This window comes from Macaca mulatta, chromosome 8, assembly GCF_049350105.2.
Source record: "Macaca mulatta isolate MMU2019108-1 chromosome 8, T2T-MMU8v2.0, whole genome shotgun sequence".
Classification (NCBI taxonomy): Eukaryota; Metazoa; Chordata; class Mammalia; order Primates; family Cercopithecidae; genus Macaca; species Macaca mulatta.
In genome coordinates this window covers 122,910,581-122,932,214 of record NC_133413.1, presented here as the reverse complement: position 1 = coordinate 122,932,214, position 21,634 = coordinate 122,910,581, and the positions used below count along the sequence as shown (strand labels likewise).

The window sequence follows — 21,634 nt, the reverse complement described above, 5'->3', positions numbered from 1 at the left end:
CCAGTTTCCATGTGTGCCTCTTTTTTGGAGTACATATCACATGAGGACGAGGACCTATTCCCAAGACCTAATACAGTATCAGGCATATCCATAGTTATTTTTATTAAGAACATTATTGTTAATAAATAACTCAGCACAGTAGACCTTCAATACCTGTTCATGGAAAGATGAAAAGACAATGTCAGATTATAGGAAATAGTAAATATTTTTAAAATAAAATGATATAATTTATTTTAAAAAGTTTTGAATTTAAGCGTTCCAATTATGACTGCAATTCACACACAAAAATATAATTCTACACGGTAAAAAATGATTATAGAAAATGCATTAAAAACAAATGTTTAAGGGAAAAAAGTAACTATGAAACTTTTTTGAAATTCTTCAAAAAAATGTTTAAACTCTTGATTTATAAATAACTTTTAAGTAGCACTAGTTTGCACACGGATACATACATGTATTTAGAGAGGCTAAAAGGAGAAAGCCAGTTAAGTACTATTATTGCCTACGAAGAACAAAAGAAAGAAAAAATAAGACTGTATGCAAATAATACTAATGGATTCTCATATTCTCAGTAGAGGCATAAGGAAATTAATGTATCTTTCTACCCTACAATTTCTACCCACTTCTGAAAATCTAAGTATTATTAAAATACCTATTTAAGAAAATAAAATATTTTTGACTAAAAATTTCTGAAGAGCAAAGTGTTATTAATACTTCCAAGTTGAGAAGGCATCTTAGGAGAAGTGCTCAAAAAAAAATTAATAACACATTTTACCATATTTCACAATTTTTAGATGTCCCATTTTAAAAAAACTAACATCTGTGAAATATGCATGTATCCGACAATCAATGACTATTATAGTGTATTGGCAGCATTTTGGCTTTTTTAGAGACACATAACAATGCCTTTTATAATCAATGATGTCCTAACTTAATGAAATAAAATCTAAATTATATTTGGAATATAATGGGTTTAACTAGCTGATAAAAATGAAAAAAACCTGAATTCACATGCAAAAAAGAATGATTGATTTGGATTTGATCCTCATATGATCCTCTATGAGCAAAATGATGTATTATCATTATTTTTCTTCTGGTAATAATTAAACATACGGAAAAAATATATTTCTGCTTAATGCTACTCCTTATTTGACTTGCATACCATATGTTTATGGTTAAAAACATTGTAAGTTTTTTGAACAATCTAAATCAAGTATATTTTGCCTGCTTTCACAAAACAGTTTGAAAATAAAGAGACTCAATTGTAATGCAAATTTTTTAAAAAGTAACTGTGAACTTTACTGATCTAGACATTTTTCAGATTTCCAGTCAAATTGCTGAAAAATATTTTACCAGTTTATCTAAAAATATATGACTGTATGTATACAATAGATGCTACCAGATGTTCTTATCCCAGTAATGGAAATTAATGATGCATGGCTTGTCTGTTTTTCAGTTAGTATGAAAATATTGAAATTCAATGGGTATCCCTGCTGTAGTGAATTCTTCACTGTAGCAATGACTCTTATCATCAGATTTCAGTGCACATCTTTCCCACTCCAATCCAACTAAAGTCACATTTATCAACATATTATTTTCATATTCAGCAAAGAGTTTCATATTGGTAACTCAAATAGATATCTTAACATGTACATTTAAATAAAAAGGTATTTTATGTGAATAGGATTTGCTTTTCAGAAAAGTCATCATATACAATGTGTACACTGGAAATTGCACAGAAAATATTTATATGCTACAAGGAACACTAAGTACTTATTCTCCAAAAATATTTTCTTAACACTGCTAAATTATGTAATGTTTTCATATTACTAATTTTTATGATTTAAAGATGACAGCACCCTCTAGTTCAAATTAGAGAGAGGAAACATTACTCCCTAGTTTTATACTGATTATTTTGTAAGAAATCCTTATTATCAAACATAGGCTTTATCAGTTAGTGGCATCAGTTATCAAGAACATAAAACTCACTCTAGACCAAGACATGAGAGAAACAATGTCCTGGGCTTATGTTAATGTAGGAAAAAGTGTGCTTACCTCACCTCCAGAAAACATTGCAACCCCTAAACTCTGAAGCAGTGGTTTCCTAACCCAAAATCTCAAACAATTTTACAAATGTAGCTCATTCAGTCTCCTTTTTTGCTCTTCAAATTCTGCAACCAACATTCCAAGCCTTAAAGACAAAAGTATTTCCCCATCACAAGAACAAGCAGCTCACAACTAATGACTTCTCCATTCATACACACCTAAGAAAGAACATTTCTTCTCCTATCACACCAGATAAACATCCTCAGAGATCTACTTCTAGATCAACCTTGCACAAAGAAAGCTTTTTCACATCAGGTCTTTCAGTTCCTAGAACCTGTCATTATCTCCTCCGTCTCCCACCCCCTCCAATAATGTTTTTAGATATGTTTCTTTTGTTTGGAATATTCTTTTCCCCCACTTGCCTTCTCCCTTCACCCTTAATTTACTCATCCATTTTCAAGTTGCAGTACTTCAGAGAGTCTTTCCTAGCTATTCAGGACAGGTCAGGGCTCTCAGTTAACGCTTTCACATATTATATTTTTATTTGAGTGATTGTATGATAAACATCCATCTTTTCCACTGGAAAGTAAGTCCCATAAGAGCTTCAGCTATACCCCTCACCACCCAGTACATAATAAATATTTCATAAATATCTATGGAATCAACCTATTGATTTATTTTTTCCAAATCAGAGCATTCTATCATGTGCCTCTAGCGACTTCAAATATCTTTCAGTACATTCTCAACCAAGTAAATAAGTTATTTATATCACAGTGACCTTGTAGTTTTTTTATTGTAACACATTTTTTACATACATGTTTTATTTTACATATGCTATTCCTTATAGCACCTGACTGAAAATATTAACATTGACATAATCTTCTGAGTCACACATTTGTGATTATTCAGTGATAGCGGTATACTCTCCATAAATGTCACTATGGCTGAGAGATAACTTTTTCAACTTGCCTTTACCAGTTGGATCTTTACGATTTGCTTTACTCAAATTCCTCTTTCTCATGTAATTGACATTTTCATATATGCACTTGTCTTCCTTGTATCAACTAACCATGCTTCTCTCTTGTAGTCAGCTGTTCTGCTGCTAGTTCCTTTTCTCAATTTTAACATATCTTAAGAATATTCAGTCACAGTTTGCCAATACTTATCTTCTCAGTTTAAATAAGCTTTATGAAAACTTGCTGTGCTAGTCATGTTATATATAATGAAAATTTTGAAGTTACGATATTTTTGCTGGGAATTCATAAGCATGGAACCACAACTATTATTCTTGAGAATTATCTGTGATACTTTAACGTGGTGTTGCTTTTTTCAATTTCATTTACCATCACAGCCACCCGATACTGAAAAGAACCGTAACAGTTTAATTCCATATCAAGTAATTTTCCTCATGGGCCGTAATTTTCTTTATTCACATCTCTTGGGACCAGAGGTGGTGTTCATATGCGGGAAAATAGCAAGTTCAAAGGCTCAGAGTATGAGACTGTGGCCAAGGGCCAGTAGTGGCTCAGGGTAGCTAAATTGCAAGGTCCATGGCAGAGAAGGCTAGGTAATAGCTGAACAGGCACACTGGGATCACTTTGTAAATGGCCTTGTATGACATTCTCTGGATTTTGACTTGCTGATCATCAGTATATTTTAACCAGAAAGTGCAAGATTAGATGTGCAATTGAAAAATATTGTGTCAACTTATTACAGACAAGAACTAAAACCATTTATATTTTCAAAACTTCATGACTCTGTAAAATAATTTAAAATAATTAGCATTTCCTTCTAAATAATCTAATTGACAAAAATATATGTGCATTTTAGATCACCTGTGTAATCCAGATTACATTTGTCTTCATGCCCCCACAAACATACTTATATACCAAAAAGCTAGTAGAAATAAATAAAGTAGAAATAAAATGTAAATTATTTCCACTAAGTGATAGATGCCTGGCATTCTCTTGCACTATGCAGATGAAAGATTCTCAGCAGTTCACAGAGGCATAATATGAGGGAGAATCAAGTTGCTACACAGCATAGAGTAATTAAAGGTGTAGCAAACTCCAAAAGCCTACACTCCAGCAGCTGTTACATGATCCACATTGCCAAAGGCGATTTAATGTTAGGAAAACAAAACCTTATGCCTCATTAGACACATGTTGCTATTTTTTATTTTATTGTTTTTGTCATTTTGTTCCTGTATTTGTAAACTGGTTTGGTATTATAACTGTACGCAGCTAAAAGTATAAAGACGTATCTATTTTTTGAACATGTTTAAGTAACATTAAAAGAATTTAAATCAGTATTGGAAGTTTGATTTTTTTTTTCTTTAAAAGGAATTTAGAGGAACCTTTTATTGTGTAATACTGTCTGTTAGTATAACACCATTAGTTTTTATTATTATTTCACACAATGTTGATATTATACTGACTGCTTCTTCTTGATCATTTTTATTTCAATAGGCTTTTGTTTCTTTTGTCTTATTTTTGTTAATGTTTAAACATTTAAAAGGTAAAGCAATTCATTATTCACCTTGTTGTCTACTTTCTCTGACTGTTCCCATAAATCATTCTTTTTAAAATCTTATTTCTGGAAAAAAACAACTTGCTTTTTTTTTTTTCCTTTTCAGTTAAATATTTGAAAATGTAAATATTTTTGCCCTATGGTTTGGTAACAAGTTATTAGATTAAGATAGAAAGCTGAGTTTATTGAATTTCTGAAACATATTTAAGACTTTTAAGGACTTATTGTTTGTTTTTTCAATACTGCCACAAGCTTTTTATGTTGAAATACATTAAAATTAAATTCGAGCTAAATTTGTTGAGAAATTCTCACATTTTCCTAAATGTTTAGGCAGTTCCTCAAATTTTGCAAAATTAGTCCTGAAGGTTTAGCAAAACCATTTTATCTATTATGAGAATGCCTTCATGTAGTCTAATTTTCTATCCTGAGAAAGGTGATATAATTTCCAAAGATGCCCAATTTGTTACAATTATTGGTTAACTATTATTACCAGGGGGGTTTAACTATTATATCAGTTTTCAAAGATAATGTAATATTTGATTCCCTTTTTATTATTGAAATTCTTGTATCAGCAGAATACTGAGTACTAGGAGAAAAAAGAAGGGTCAAATTAATTAAAAAGTACAAATGTTTTAAAAGATCAAGTTAGAATTATTCAAAACCAAAATTAATATATGTCCCTTTCATTTAAAAGAGCTAAATTATAAATTTAAATGTATTAAATTTATCAGAAATCTACAAATGCAAAATACATTCTTAAAATTGTGCTCTCATCCTTTCCTATGCTATCCTTTAATCTAGGGGGAAAATTACTACAACTGTTGTATATTTTCATTTGTACACAATTGTCCTCTCCATGAGCTGTAGTCTCTTCCTCCCATATGTTATTTGAGGAGGGAATTAATCATTTACAACATAAAGTCATTCTGTATATTATTTTTCTGCTAAACTTTAGGTAAAATAAAATGCATTACACTTCCATACATGACATTGCTTGAAAATGATACTGCTATCTATTAAACTATACTTCAATATTCTGTTTTACCTGCAGCTGAATGTGGTGCATCTGCAACAAATAATGAAGGAATTTTGCTGTCTCCAAATTATCCACTCAACTATGAAAACAACCATGAATGCATTTATAGCATTCAGGTTCAAGCAGGCAAGGGAATCAATATTTCAGCCAGAACATTTCATTTAGCACAAGGAGATGTTCTTAAGGTAGGTGAACTCAGACATACTTGTATTTTGATCATTTTTAGCCATTAAATATACACCAGTAGATAAATATATATGCCTATATATGTGTGAATGTATATAGTATTAACTGTAAGTTGATTCTGCCTTTTATGCATTCAAATTATATAATAATTCTCATTTTCTATTATTGTTTCCATTAAAATAGTATGCTTTGTTTCCAATTTTTATTTATAATAAAAGGTAATTTTTTATTTTATGATATATGAATTTTAATATTTTAATAATGCCAAAATAAGAAAACTTTAATGCCAAATATCTTGCCTAATAAGTATTATATATAAAACATCATCAAATGACCATCATACAATATGTTTCTTTGTCTTATTTTTGTTAATGTTTAAACATTTAAAAGGTAAAGCAATTCATTATTCACCTTGTTGTCTACTTTCTCTGTTCCCATAAATCATAATTTTTAAAATCTTATTTCTGGAAAAAAACAACTTGCTTTTTGATGGTCATTCGATGGTCATTTCTTTAAGAAATATAATAGTGATTTGTTTCTATTTGTATTATATTTTCTATAATATAACTTATTTATTTTTGTTAATACGTGAAGAATCTTTTGCATTTATGACTATGGATACTTTTTATGAATATATAAACCTAACAAGTCAATGTCTATCAATTAAGAAAAAATGTACTTTTTTGATAATGACTATTGGTATAAACATTATTTAAACATTTTGAAATAATCAAATGTCTACTTTTCCAAAAAATAACATTTTGGCAAATAAATATTTTCATAGTTGCTGATTTGTATTTTCAATATAAATATTTTGGTAAATATGATTTATATTTATCATTAGAGTAAAATTAAACACTTCTAAAAGTCACATTTAAATATTTTTAAAATAATTATATAGCTTTGTTTTTCTAATCGTTAAGATTTTCTTAAGCCAGGTGAAAAATTCATTATACTTCTGTTTTCACAAATCTTGAAAAAAAAAAAAATAAATGGAATTCCAAATTGGCTGCAGCAGGAGAATTTTTTTTTAATTAACAATTTTAACGTTATTGGTTAGTTTCTTTTTTTAAAAAAATATTATTTCATGATAATTGATGGCTCTATAACACAATAACGCTATATACTTGTAAGATTTGTATAGGCTTTGGGGAAAATTTCTCACAATGTATCTAGATGTATACAATTTCAATATTAATTTAGGATCAATATATGCATTCTTATTTTCTGCATTTTTCCCCAACTGGCAACGAAATTCACTATGTAAAACTCTTCCACCTCTAGTTCATTGTTTGGGTGTTTCTGTTAAAATAAATTATGTTTGTTCAATTGGAGTCAACATTGAGATTAACAGGTTGCTTGTATATAGAACTGAGGCAGTGCTTTTTATTTTCAAGCAAATTATGCGGGGAAATGTATCAATGCATAGATAAGATCTGTGAGCTAGTCTAGCTACTACTCTGTATTGCACAAGCAACAATAATAAACATGTGTTGGTGAGCTAAAATTCAGGAAATGTTTCTTGACATCTATCACTCGTGCCTATTACTGTTCTCCCTAAAATATTTCTTTGTGATGCTTAAAATTCATCCATTTCTTTTCTATACTGATATTATTTGGAGAATTTATTTGCGATAACAAATGATTCTTTTTAATAATAAAATAAAACTTTCTAACAAAGGTCTTACTTTTTTGGAATAAAGCCACATACATTTCTGATATGTGCTACCTTGAGAAGGGTGGCGCTTCAGTCATAAGTGACAACACAAGGGGATATAATAGGGAGCAATGAAATAAGGCAGAAAAAAGAAAAAAAAGACTCAATTTAAGGCCCTTTAAAGGATTTCTTCAAATACAGATTTCCCTTATATGGGTAAAAAGTTTAAAAAATTATGTCCCCAACAATTTTTAAGAATTCTTTAATTTTCCAGGAATATACATTCTCCAAAGTTGAAAATACTATATACTAAATATTATAATAGAAACACACCAATTCAATTATCCTTCTACTCAAAGATTTGCCTGAGATTTATTTTGAATTATTACTTTAAAACAGTTTCAGCAAGTTACTCTATAAATACAATTTAGGGTGAACTTTTAGATTCCAAATTTGTCTCCTTCATGGTCTCTCTGCCAGAATAAGAGATAAGATGCTTAATGTTACCTCATTCTTCCCATTAATCCGATGGGCAACTATTAGCTGAAAGACACCCTTTGACACGGACACATTTAGTTATATACAAACAGAAAGATGAACCCTCAAAAAGATATATTATTAATTCTCAAAAATTATGGAGTGCAAAGTCATCTTAGGGTGGAAAGTTATTTGCCTAATTGAAAACTAATCCATGAAAGTTAATCCCCATCTCCAGTACTTTACAATATCAAACATAGTGGAGTGAGTTAGATTCGTGTATTTAGACTAGGATATAATAAGAAATAAAAACAAAGAGCCCATTATAAAACCTGCTGCCCCTTGACTGAGAGAATTTAAAATCATTGCTTTTTCTTTTATGTGGTATCATTGATTACATTTTTTGGAATGACACTCTCTTGTAATCCTTATATGAGAATCAAGTTTAGGAGGAGAGATTTTTTTTTTTCTGGTTTCATTTACCATATGACATAACTGTATTGGATTCTGACCAAAACAAAAATAACAATGCCAACAATAATATGTGTGTATATCTACATCTATTTCCATGCAAACATTCGTGTACAACTTTTGTCTCTGAGAGTTCAGTGTCCAGGAAGGCACTCACTTGCTCACTCACTTGCTGTCTTTTTTCTTCTCTCCTTCTCCTTTCTTTCTGTAAAGAACTTTAGTTATTTAAAAATCACACCAGCAGAGTTTGCACCAGTGAGTTCTAAGTGTAAGCCATCATATGACTCCTCTAGATTTTTTTTTAAAGTTTTGATTACTGGCACTCCTCCCAGGTTTTCTGATTCAGTTCATCTACACGTGGGAATTTGGATTTTTATAAAGCTCTCTAGATTATCTGATGACCATCAATATAGTAATTATGATTATATCCTTCTTTGGCTCTAGTGTTAAAATGAAGAACATTTATACATCAAAATATTTTACTGTAGTGCTTCAAAGGTAGCAGATTCTTACTCTAAATAATAAAAATTGACCTCAATATTACTAGATAATTTTGAGTCATTAACTTTATACCAGATTGAAATCTTTTTTTTTTGTAAAACTTTTTTGTTCATTTGTGTCATTTTTCAAAGGTGGATAAATAATTTTAATAGCATCTGAGAAAATCCTATTTAGGCAAACAGAACATTTTCAAGCCACGAAAAGGCAATAATAATAAAAATAAATGAAAGAAAAATTCCTATGGTGATTCTTACTTAAAGTGGAAAGGAAATTTCACTGCATCCATTCTGGATTGCAAAAAACTGGTGCAGAATGATCATTTAGGAATGTATCTTTTTTTTTTTTTCCAATGTACTTACTTAATGGGTATTTTAACCTGTTCACTATGAACAACCTTGGCTAATTATGTGTTTTTATAATGGTGATAGAACAAATATAAAACCTATCCATGATTGTATAGGAAACTCTTATAATTCAGATCCCTTCAACTATTAATGTTTACATATACGAACAGTAAGTGGGTTAAGCGACAATTTTCTTGCATGCTACTTACTTATTTTTGGAAAACTTTAATGACACACCACAGGTAGGTTTGGATTTTACTTGACACTGCAGCTTTAAGGAATCTAAAAAGATATATGAACTATATTTTGTTTACAAAAAATCTTTAATGTTCACATTAAAAAAATCTTTGAAACGTATGTGCTTTAAAGTATATTGACAGAACAGCACAGCTAATGCAAAATCTGCTCTGACCTGTGATAAAATCCAGTTTCTATCTATATGATCTCTCACTATTTCCAGTTGAATGACTAATGGGAATTTCAAAGTTCACCAGTCCAAAACACACATCTCCTCTCTCCTCATTTTTCTCTATTTTAGTAGATAGAAACTAATTACTCAATGATGAAATTGAGTTCATTCTTGTTTCCTTTTTTCTTTCACACTTTGTATATTGTCTCTCAGCAAATTCTGTGGTTCTTTCCTTCAAAGTTCTGGAATTAATCATTTCCCACCTTTGTAAATAACCTTGGTCTAAATTATCATCTCTTACTTGTGTAACTGACATTGTTTCTAATTGATCCTCCTATTTCCACCATCTTAGATCATGTGAGCTATTATAACAGAATAACATAGACTAAGTGGTTTATAAATGATACACATTTATTTTTTGAAGTTCTGAAGGCTGGTAATTTCAAGACTAAGTTACTAGCAGTTAGTGTCTGATGATGGCCACCTTCCTCAAAGAATCATTTTCATATTGTGAACTCCATGGCCAAAGGGATGATATCTTTTATAAGGGCACTTATTCCATTTATGAGCTCTGCCCTCATGAACAGTTAGCCTCCAAAGGCCCCACCTCCTAATACCATCACCTTGAGTGTTAGGATTTGAACATATGAATTTGGGGGGGACACAAATATTGAGACCATAGCATACTCTATAGACTGTTTCAAAATCAACAACAGAAGTGACCCTTTTTCATGTTATGCTTTAGCTCTAAACCTTTTTATGTTTCTCATCTCATTATAAGTAAAATCTAAAGCCCTTACCATGGGCTATATGATTTGGCATAATTTTAATGTTCCTGACCTTTCCTTTTGCCACTCTTCCTCTAGCTCACTCCACTCCAGGCATAATGGCCTCTCTGCAGTTTATCAAATATAGCAAGCATGCTGTATTAGTCCCCCACCCCCCGCCCTTTTTTTTTTTGCATTGCTATAAAAAAATACCTGAAGCTGTAAAATTTATAAGGAAAAGAGATTAAACTGGCTCACAGTTCTGCAGGTTCTACAAAAATGGCACCAACATCAGCTGGGTTTCTGGTGAGGGCCTCAGGAAGCTCACAATTGTGGCAGAAGGTGAAGGGAGAAGCTGGTGTATTACATGGTGAGAAAGGGAGCAAGAGAGCAAAGGGACAACAGATTCCAGACTTTTAAACCAGCAGATCTCATGTAAACTAACTGAGAGAGAACTCTCTTATTACCAATGGGATGGTGTTCATGGGGGTTCTGCCCCCATGATGCCATCACGTTCCACCAGGCCCCACTTCCAACGGTGGAATCACATTTTAACATGAGATTTGGAAGTCACAAACATTCAAACCACATCACACGCTTCAACACCAAGCCCTTTGCTCAGGCTATGTCTTCTGCTTGCATGTTCTTCCTCAGTATAACCACATGGCTGTGTCCCTCATTTCCTTCAGGTCTCTACTAAAATGTCATATGATCAGAGTCTTCAATGGACCCTCCTATAAACTGGTAAACTTACCTCCATCATCTCTTTCCATAGTATTAATCTGATCTATTCTTCTTCAGAGCACTGATCTACAACCTGAAATATTATGCATTCATAGTTCATTCCTTTAATTTTTATCTTCTCCAATAGAATGCATGCTATAAGACAGCAGGAACTATTTAACTCCACTTTAACTCAAGCATCTAGGAACAATGCTTGTCATATAGTAAATGCTCAATAAATATTTTTTTCTTCTGGAAAGGACAAATTTACTATATAATTTCAGCTACTTTCTTTCTATGTAAAGCAAGAGAAACATATTTCCTTTCTAATTAAGTTCAATTGTTATTGTTTCTAATCTAAGAAAAGTGAATATATTTTTATACAACATAGTTACTTCTAAATATTTTTCCCATTGCCGTGCTGTTTTGTCCAAATATAGCTTATAAAATTCAGGGTTATATTTGGTGATATATTATTAGATAAACATGCCCACTCAATCAACGTTGCCCAAATTTATTCTAACCTTTGAAAACACATTATGCTCCGGATTATTTTTCTACACACCTTAATGACAATTAAGAATGGGCTTTAGAGTTAGGTAAACCTAGGTTCAAATCTCAAACCTACCACTTAATAGTCATACAATTATTGAAAACATTACTCAAGATTTCTAAATCTCACCTTCCTCACCTGAAACATTCTGATAATAATAAAAACTTACATTCAGTATTGCTATAATGACTGTTAGATAATGTTTTTAAATTAAATGATTGTTTGTAAAGCACTCAGCACAGTGCTTGCCCCTGCAAATGTTCAGTGAATATTCATGTAATAGGAATATATTTCAGAGTCTGGAAAAAAATTTGCAAGAAATATAGCAAAAGATTTTTGTATAAGTGACCTAATTTTTATTTTCAACAACCTTTTTCCTGGGCAGTGAGAAAACGAATCTAGGTCAATTCAGGATAAACTCAGTCAATTCTGTATTTGCCAGTTCAACGTCTGCACATATTTTGGCATCAAGACTTCAAGTTGTCAAAAATGAAAAGTACGTTTTGTCCTAGGGCATTATCTGTTTGTGGCAGCAGCTGCTGCGCCCCCTCATTTGCTACTTGTTCTGAAGTCAGCAGTACAATTGGGCATCTACTGCTGGATCCCAGTTATCCCAACTGCAAAACCTCTTTGCATCTACCAGCTCTCTGCAATATATTCTGTTCTGCTCATAAGAAGCACTTTTCATCTTTTACTCTGTATATGAGACTGAGTTACGCCAGAATTCCATGTGACTGGCTCAGGCTCAGTTGCCCCACCAACCGCACATACCTACTGTTTTTTTTGTTTGTTTGTTTGTTTGGTACCTTTTTTCTGCAAGCATGTTTCCCACTTTTCTGGGCTCCAGATAGAAAGCCAGGTACATGTTCCCTGTTTTCTAATTATTGGTATTCTATTATTCCTCCACCCAAAAAGGATACGATGCAAGGTCCTGTCTTAGAAACCTAAATCAGAACCTAATTAATTTGTTCTCTACTTAACTCATCTAGGGAATGTTTCTCTAGTTTGTTTGGAGTCTGATTATTTTATTTTTTTCAAAGTGACACAGGATATGGCAGAAATACTGAACTTCTTTCCTCACTCTCACTTGTAAATATGTAATTTAATTAATTCTTTCAATTAACATTTATAAGAGGGGTTTATTATATGTAGGCTCTATGCAATTAACATCGAATAGCTCCCATTGTCAGCCTGGTAGAATGAAAATTGAATACCAATGAGAAATACTATTTTCTGTTTTCATTGTTGCTGTGTTTGTTGTTATTTTCAAATAAAAACTAAGGACAATGTTCAGAATAAAGGAATATAGCAGAGCATTCCTTTATTCTTTGGAAAAGAATTTATTCTATTCCAAAATTCAAGGCAATCTTTTTACCATGGTTAGCATTGTGTAGTCTAAAGACTTATTTCTTATGCAAAATGTAGACTATGGATGATTATGGAGAAAAGTCAATAAAGTAACTCAAAATTGCTTTTGAAACTGGGAGAGAAAAGGTTAGGAGGAATGATGTCATATTTATGAAAAATTAGATACTCAAAGGACTTGATTAATAACATTCTTGTAGAGATATGATAAGGTTATTAACCTGTTATTTTCTAAAATGTATGTTTTCAAGTTTCTTTCCTATCTATGTGTGAGTCTTTGGGAGTAGCACTTGTGAGAGCGTATTATTAAATTTTCAGTAATTTTGAGAGCTGATTGTTGAACATAGCCAGTACCAAAAATTAAGTTATATTACAATTAGATTGTAATTAAATCACAATTAAATTAACTTAAATTATATTAAAAACAAGAACAATAAATAATTTTTTTTAAAATTTCCTAATTATTGTACTACTTTTACTATTATCTGTGCTTTTGAGGTTATTTATGTATATTGTGTCCCTATGGTAGAAATACCACACCACACTGTGCCCCTTCACGTCTCTTCCCAACTGCACATTCAGTGACATCACATTCACATTCAATGATAGCTTGTTGTTGGCCAATGGGAATATTTACACTGTGGAAACTGGCAAATGCTACAAAACATGACTTAACTTGTTGTTTGCTTATTATATAGATGTAAGTGGAAATGGGTTGTGTCTGTGGCCATTACATTATGAATAGCACTACATATTGAAGAAATTTTTTTTCAGTATTTGAAAACTATTATTCAATTAACCAATAGTTGTTCATATCATTTACAAATTCAGGAAGTTCTGACATAACCTTGTTTTTGATTTTTCACTTTCCTTTTATTTGTTAACATTAAAAACAATCAAGCAGTATTTATTTAGGAAATACTCTTGTTTGTCAGTTGCAATCATAAATTGCATACACAAAAGTCTGGCAAAAACAGTAAAAGCATTCTTTAAAAATCAATTAGTTATATGAAATGTACAGTCATGAATATTGTATATTTTATTACCATTTGTACATTGCTCGACACCTCCCTAAAATCAGGGATTGGAAAACAACAGTGTGAGAGCCAAACTGGGCCTGGCACTTGTTTTTGTAAGTAAAATTTTATTGGGAGAAAGCCATGTCCATTCATTTGCATATTGTCTATGGCTGCTCCTGTGCCACAATGTCAGGACTGAGTAGCTGTGACAGAGATGGTTTGCCTCCCAAAGCCTAAAATTTTATTTTCTAACCCTTCTTAGGAAAAGTTTGTTTATTGCAATAAATGCTATTTTAAAAGCCTTACGTACAAATATACACATTTAACAGGTTTTTTTTGTTGTTGTTGTTTGTTTGAGAGCTGGTTGTTAAACATTTTTTAGCACACCAGTGATCTTATATGTCCAGCACACATATCTGCCAATTCTGCTTGCTATTCATTGGAATCCTGTATTAATTCTCCCCTCAAAAGCACTCTCAAAGTGCCAATTTGTGTAGACTGCTATGTTAGGCCTCATAAAACCCTTCATCCTCTTCCATTAAGTATCAGGAAAATAAAATGATTTGTAATAAGCTGCAGAACTTTAATGTGGAGTTGGAACTTCAGCTCTATTATACAACCAAAAACCGCTTGTCCCTGGAAAGCTGGTCCTTCATTGTTTCCCTCCTCCTTCACTAAAACATACTAGCTCATATAATTGAGAATACATTATGTAGCTACTTTAGAAACCTAAATAATTGAATGCAAATAAAAGTTCTCTACTCTATTTTACATTATCTTTGCAGAGAATATAAAAAGTTTTAGAATAGAGCCTTTTTTGATTGACCATTATAAAAATTGTTCTTTATTTTATATGCACACTTGACATCTAATTCACCTTTTTAGAAAATGTATTTAATTTCCAAATCAACCTATAAAACAAATGACCAAAAGTAAAAATGCTTGGATCCAAGAAGAGGAATAATTTGGAGGTTTATATAATTATACATATATGTATGTGTAATTTCTGTCTTCATATTTTACTTTTATATTTACTTTCTGCTCTTGGATTCAGGTTAACACTTCACTTGCTAATTCATTAGATAAATGAGTTAGAACATGCTTTCTGTTTATATATTTATCATATCATTCACAACAGCAAGAGTTTTGGGTGTTGATAAGTAGTTTGTTATAATATGGTTTAACCTACTGGATTTAGGAGAGTCTGTACACCATAACTAATTTCAGGACCAGATTTATTACAAACAGTTTTGACAATTAAAACATGGCAATGTTAAGTTTTAGTTTGTTCTGGTGTAAATAATCAGACAATTGCAATATCTTAACAAATTAGAGTCTCATCAAATAATTTCATTAACATTAATAAAAGCCATCAATACCTTTCATGATATTAATCCTTAAGTCAATTTAATAATAACAATATACATTAAAGAAAAAGGAGACTACACTTAAATAGACAAAAACAAGCTTAAAGATCTTGATTTTAATTAGAATAGAAATATGAGCAGTAACAGTCTCAAATAAAAGTCCTATTGCTCTATTCAGACCCAATTTAATCACTTTGTACTATATACTTTTGAACAAAAGGCATATTTTGTTCGTTTTGTTTTCTTATTTGTATGCTTGTATTCATGACTAGTTTAAAAGTAATTTATCTTTGGTTATACTGCTTTGTCCCTTTGTTGCCTTTATGTTTTCATCTATTTAACTACATTTGAAGGATTTTATTTATGAGTTAAATAGCATTGACTTGATCATTACTATAAAACTCTTCTCTTTTTAAAGGCTTCCTAATTAACACTTGCCTTTCATTTTGATTAAGCAATTTTATGCATGCTTCCAAAATTTCATAGTTGAATGATCCAGTTTCATTTTATTCTGATGATTATAGTGGAGCTTCAACAGTATTTGTTTTCTACCTTTTGACTCAACAATGTTAAATACATTGTAGCTAGCAGATTTTGGTGCTGAATTAGATTCACCCAGCTGAACCTAAAATAATTTTTATTTCCTGAAAGTACTAGCTCTTTCATCATGCCCTTTCTTTAAATGATTGTTTTTTTAAAAAAATGTCTTATAAAAAGTTTTTCTTAAAAAAAAAATAAAAAAACATATATATATGTACTGCCTGGTTCAGTGGCTCATGCCTATAATCCCAGCACTTTGGGAGGCCAAGATGTAGAGATAGTTTTAGTCCAGGAGTTCAAGACCAGCCTGGGCAGCATGACAAAACCCCATCTCTACAAAAAATACAAAAATTAGCCAGGCTTGGTGGGGCGTGCCTATAGTGCAAGCTACTTGGGAGGCTGAGGTGGGAGTGTCACCTGAGCTGGGGGAAGTTGAGGCTGCAGTGAGCCATAATCACACCATCGTACTCCAGCATGGGTGACAGAGACCCTGTCTTTAAAAAAAAAAAAAAAAAAAAAGGTATACTGTATGCTTCTAACCGAATATACAGAGAATTTTGTGTTTATATATTTTTTTAATTTTTAGGTTAAGAATGATGTCTTACTATTTTATTTTTTTTAATTTTAGTTACAGCACCTAACACAGGCATAGAACTAAATAACTAAATGTTGACTTATTTTGTTACTTTTTACATTGTTACATATAGGAAAAATTTATATGTATAAAGTAATGTTTCTACTATCTATCAGTAATTTTTGCTTCTCATTACTCCTGAATATTTTTTAAAAATTAGGAAAGACTTTTTAAAGAAATTAAAAACAAATTTCAACAACCAGTTTTTACTTCCCCAGTTACATTAATTACTTGCTCTATTTATATTCTCCCTTTATTTGGCTATTTTTGACAAACTGAAAGTTATTACAATGTATCCACACATAAATAGAGAAGTAGTTTTATCCAAGAAACAATTGTTTACATTTTATTTATGTTTATATTTTTCATAACAATTAAATTATATGTTGGTGAGAAGTTAAGGGTAACACAAGGAAAATATTATTGGGGATATCTCGATAATATCACCACAAATAAGATCCACTGGATCTAGTGGTTAAATGATTTGATTGTGAATGTGCAGCTCTAAACACAGAATTAATATACTATGTAATATAGAATCATAAAATAAATATATTCAGAAGCATACTTCTGAGAATATTGAACATTTGAAACTGACAGACATGCAAGTTATATTTTGCCACAAGCAAGGTTTTCTTACCTCTGAATTATCCCCAATGACTACTATTCTTAAGAAATGAAAAGTTAAATGTTATGTAATCAAACCAAAATCATGCATTCCTGAGCTACCAACCTCAACATTTGGTTTGATTTTGTTGAAGACAGAAATTCTTGCTGATAACTAAAACAGAAACTTATTTGCATGATAAAGTAGATTCCTCCAGGGATTCAAGGTATTCCCTGATAATATTAGGAAATTTGTGTATACAGTCCTCTAGTATCCAAATACTTTCAAGAGTAAATGTACATTTTTTAAAAACTTGACAGTGTTTATAAAAAGAGAGAGACCAAGCAATGTTTGCTGTTAGGAATTCAATGACCATGTCGCCTTGAACTTAAGACTCTAAATTCCTCACTTTCTCTTATTTCTACCTTTTCTCTCTGCTGTAAAGAACAAGTAAACAAACTGTAGAAGCCTAGAGGGTATACATAAGTCTATAGATTCCATCAATTACAAATGGAGCGTGCAAGAAAGGCCTTATCAGTGGAGACTTAGAATTTCTGTGTAGAAAATGTTTAGGGTAATGTGGTTAGAAAAGAACATTTAGGGGCCCTGGAAAAAAAATTGGCATAACCTTAACATTAAATTCTAATAAAGATACTTTGAAAGAAAGGTTAATTATACACAAGTTTTTATTTAAAATCATATTAAAACATTCTAAATAAATCATCGGATTAAAACCAACTATCAATTATAAGAAAAATATACAGATTAATATAATAATAACAAAATATTCCATTGTATACCACCTAAAAATCATCTCTTAGGTGACATCAATGTAGTTATGGAGGAACACTTATGCTATGGCAAGATCCCTAGATGTGGAATCTAACATAATTTTTACTCTAGCACCAGGCCATGAGTAAGTAAGGCAATCTGAGCTAACAGACCAGTAATTTCAAGCAGTATTCTCCACTTTTTCTTGTTATTATTGTTCACCTAAGAAGCCCATGAAACTCCGTGAAACAAAATAGTATAGAATAAAGTCTGTCAGGGAGAGTTGATCTTTAGGGAACCACAAATCATTGTAACATCTAAAATATTATTGCTCCCAAGAACCAATTTTTACACCTTGGAGGTCATAATGATTATGTTGGGAATGCATGCCTTACAGGAAAAGGAATGGTAATACGCATTGTTGGTAAACCCTGGATTTAATTACTACATACTTTTTAGAAAACTATCTAGAAATATATGAACATGTCCCATATTTCATATCCCATATTTCTGGAATCCCGTATTTCTAGAACTTTTTTACTGAAGTACAAGTACCAAAAAACATGAGGTTACAAGTAAAAGAGTGTTTGTATCAGCATTACTTGTAGTAGCAAAAACTTGAGTTCATTAATACGGGAATGGTAGAGCAAGTTATGATGGAGTCACTATACATCTCTCAAACAGAAGAATTTGTATTACTGACCTGAAGAGATGTCTATAATGCATTAATAAAAGAAAAACAAATTAGTACAGTAAGTAGTTATACCTTCAGAAAAATAAGAATGATGTGTGGGAGCTTATCAATTTCTTTATTGTGTATTTTTGCTTTATTAAGTTGTTTCTAAAAGCATTTAGAACTCCTTTAACTTAATATTTTTTAAAATGTCAAATATGAAACAAGTTAACGAACATGGAAAAGTTACAACTGCACCAGACACAAATATATTTTATATTAATCTTGTTGTTGGAAAAGCAAGTGTTTGATCTCCTTGAGAAAGTTGCAGAGAAACAGCCAACTAACCAAGTAACCAACTTTCAAAACCAATCTTTAGGTAGATATTCTTAATTTTAAATTGTCTCCCAGAAAAAGCATTTTTAAAATAATAAGAACAGAAGCTATATCACCTGATTTAAGTCTTACTTAAAGTATACTAAGCTTGGAATTTTAAAATTATACATGTGAATTATAACTTCCTTAACCTTGTGTTCATAGAAACCAATATATTTAGTTGTCCTTAGGAAATGTACTGATCTGATTTAGAAAAAGTACACTTTTCTCTTTTTCATACATGTAAATACATGCTCTGAATTATTATTGACACATTTACATTTAAATTATAAATATATTTTACAGATTTACGATGGAAAAGATAAAACAACTCATCTACTAGGTGCCTTTACTGGTGCATCTATGCGTGGACTGACACTTAGTAGTACTTCAAATCAGCTCTGGCTAGAATTTAATTCCGATTCTGAAGGGACAGATGAAGGCTTTCAACTTGTGTATACCAGTAAGTATTTTAGAAGAGTAAAATGGTCAAACACTGGGGTGTTGCATGTATATTAAATAATTACATTGCACAAATTGAAATGATGCCCAATATTTGATGATTAATTTACAGCTCCTTTCTACATATATAATTTTGTGTGACCCTAACAACAGCCTGGTAAGTTACAGGTATTTTAGTTATTGCCATTTTACAGTTGAAACAACTCAGTTTGTTTTACAGAGGTTAAGTAATTTTTGACTCAGAGTTTATTTTTAAGTAGCCAGATTCTCCTCATCCAATATTTAAGAAATACAATAAAACTTTTGTCAGATGGAAATCCAATGTTTGAACTCCCATCTTTAACTACAAAAATGCATACAACACCTGTGCAATGATTATCATTGGTCAGTTATAAATGATAACTAAAAGGCTTCAGGTTGTTTCACACTAAAGAGTAGCTAAAGCTTTCAGTTTGCTCTGCTTTTGTGTTGACTTGTTTTATAACAAATTCTTTCTCACAGATCTATTAATTCATTATATTAAAGTCAGCTATTTTGACTATTTAAATAAGCTGAAGTTAAAACACTAAGAACCAGAGGTAGGTGGGTTACATCAACTGTTATATGAATTAAATGAATGTGTTTTACTAGTACCATAATATAAGAAACAGACTAATTACACCAATGAAAAATAAATTCTATTCAAATAGTATATTTCTTGAGTTTCTACTCTGTTCAAGATTCTGTGCTAATAAGTTAAAGTGCATATAAAAGAGGTGTTACTTCCTATGTATTTAAAAAATTTACAATCTATCAGATCAAACTGATTCTTGGAAGGTCAGCGCACTTGTTAATGTTGTATAGCAAAATAAGTAGCAATACTCAAAAATCGTTATTGCTAGAATGCTTGAGAAAATCTACTGACTCCTATAAATTTTCTCAAGAAGTCAGATGAATGGAAATTATTGTAGAAACTAAGAGGTTAAAAAGGTTACAGTATCAAAGACAATCGTATGGGATCTTAAAGGGAATTTGAATCAAATTATAGTTTGTGTAAAGAGTCTATCTTAATGGTATAAGAAATAGGAGCCAAGAGAATATACTGACTCATTGTATGAAAACATTTTTGTGCATAATACTGAGACATTATCTATTTCTTTCAGGGCTTTTCTTTCTACCTGTTAAAATTGTTACATCACTAACATTAACTAAACATAAATTAACAAAATGAATGCTGAATACACATTTTAAAATTCTCATAACTGTGTGTACAATGTGATTTCTTATGAATCTTCCTAAAGAAAAATAATAGTCCAAACAAATTGTGTTTACAAGTATTGTTATGTGATGGACTAAAAGTAATGATATTGAGTACTATTGCTCAAATGTAATTGGTGTGATCTGCTCAGATGGGAAAACTTTTTTTTTTTTTTTAATCTGCTTTCCTCTTTCTCTTTCTCTGTTTTCTAACACGGCCACTGATGATTTTAAAGTAGTATCAAAATGAATGACACAACGTTTACATAATGGTTTTTGCTCTGCATCATTTTGCATTTCTTTTCTTTTCTTTCTTCTTCTTCTTTTTTTTTTTTTTTTTTTTTTCTTTTTTTGAAGACAGAGTTTCACTCTTGTTGCCCAGGCCAGAGTGCAATGGCGCGATCTCTGCTCACTGCAACCTCTCCCTCTCGGGTTTCAGCAATTCTCCTGCTTCAGCCTCCCTAGTAGATGGTATTAGAGGGGCCCACCACCATGCCTGGCTAATTTTTGTATTTTTAGTAGAGATGGTGTTTCACCATGTTGGCCAGTCTGCTATCGAACTCCTGACCTCAGGTGATCCTCCCCCCTAGGCCTCGCAAAGTGCTGGGATTATAGGCGTTAGCCACTGTACCGGGCCTGCATTTCTGCTTGTCTAAAATATTTATGGGTTTCAAAGAGGAAATCTGGATTTTTTTGTTTTGATACATGACATCTATGTAGCTTGTGATTACTGATGAAAAAATAGTGGCCATTGTAGGACATACCTATATTTGAAATTATATGGGGTGCTCAGGTGTCTGGAATGAATAAGATCATTGACTTTATTGTCTTTAGTTTGAACTGTAGAATTTTAAAAAATATATATTTTAATTAGCAAATATTTGAA

General features: G+C 31.3%; 1 protein-coding gene across 1 annotated transcript in view; it reads left to right on the top strand.

Annotated features, from left to right (window-relative positions):
• Window positions 1–21,634, top strand: part of CSMD3 (CUB and Sushi multiple domains 3) — a 1,224,761-nt gene that overhangs the window by 851,223 nt on the left and 351,904 nt on the right. Inside the window, exons 23-24 of the mRNA XM_015145899.3 lie at window positions 5,627–5,796; window positions 19,357–19,513. Coding sequence (XP_015001385.2) covers window positions 5,627–5,796; window positions 19,357–19,513 — 327 coding nt within the window. The remainder of the gene's footprint in view (window positions 1–5,626; window positions 5,797–19,356; window positions 19,514–21,634) is intronic.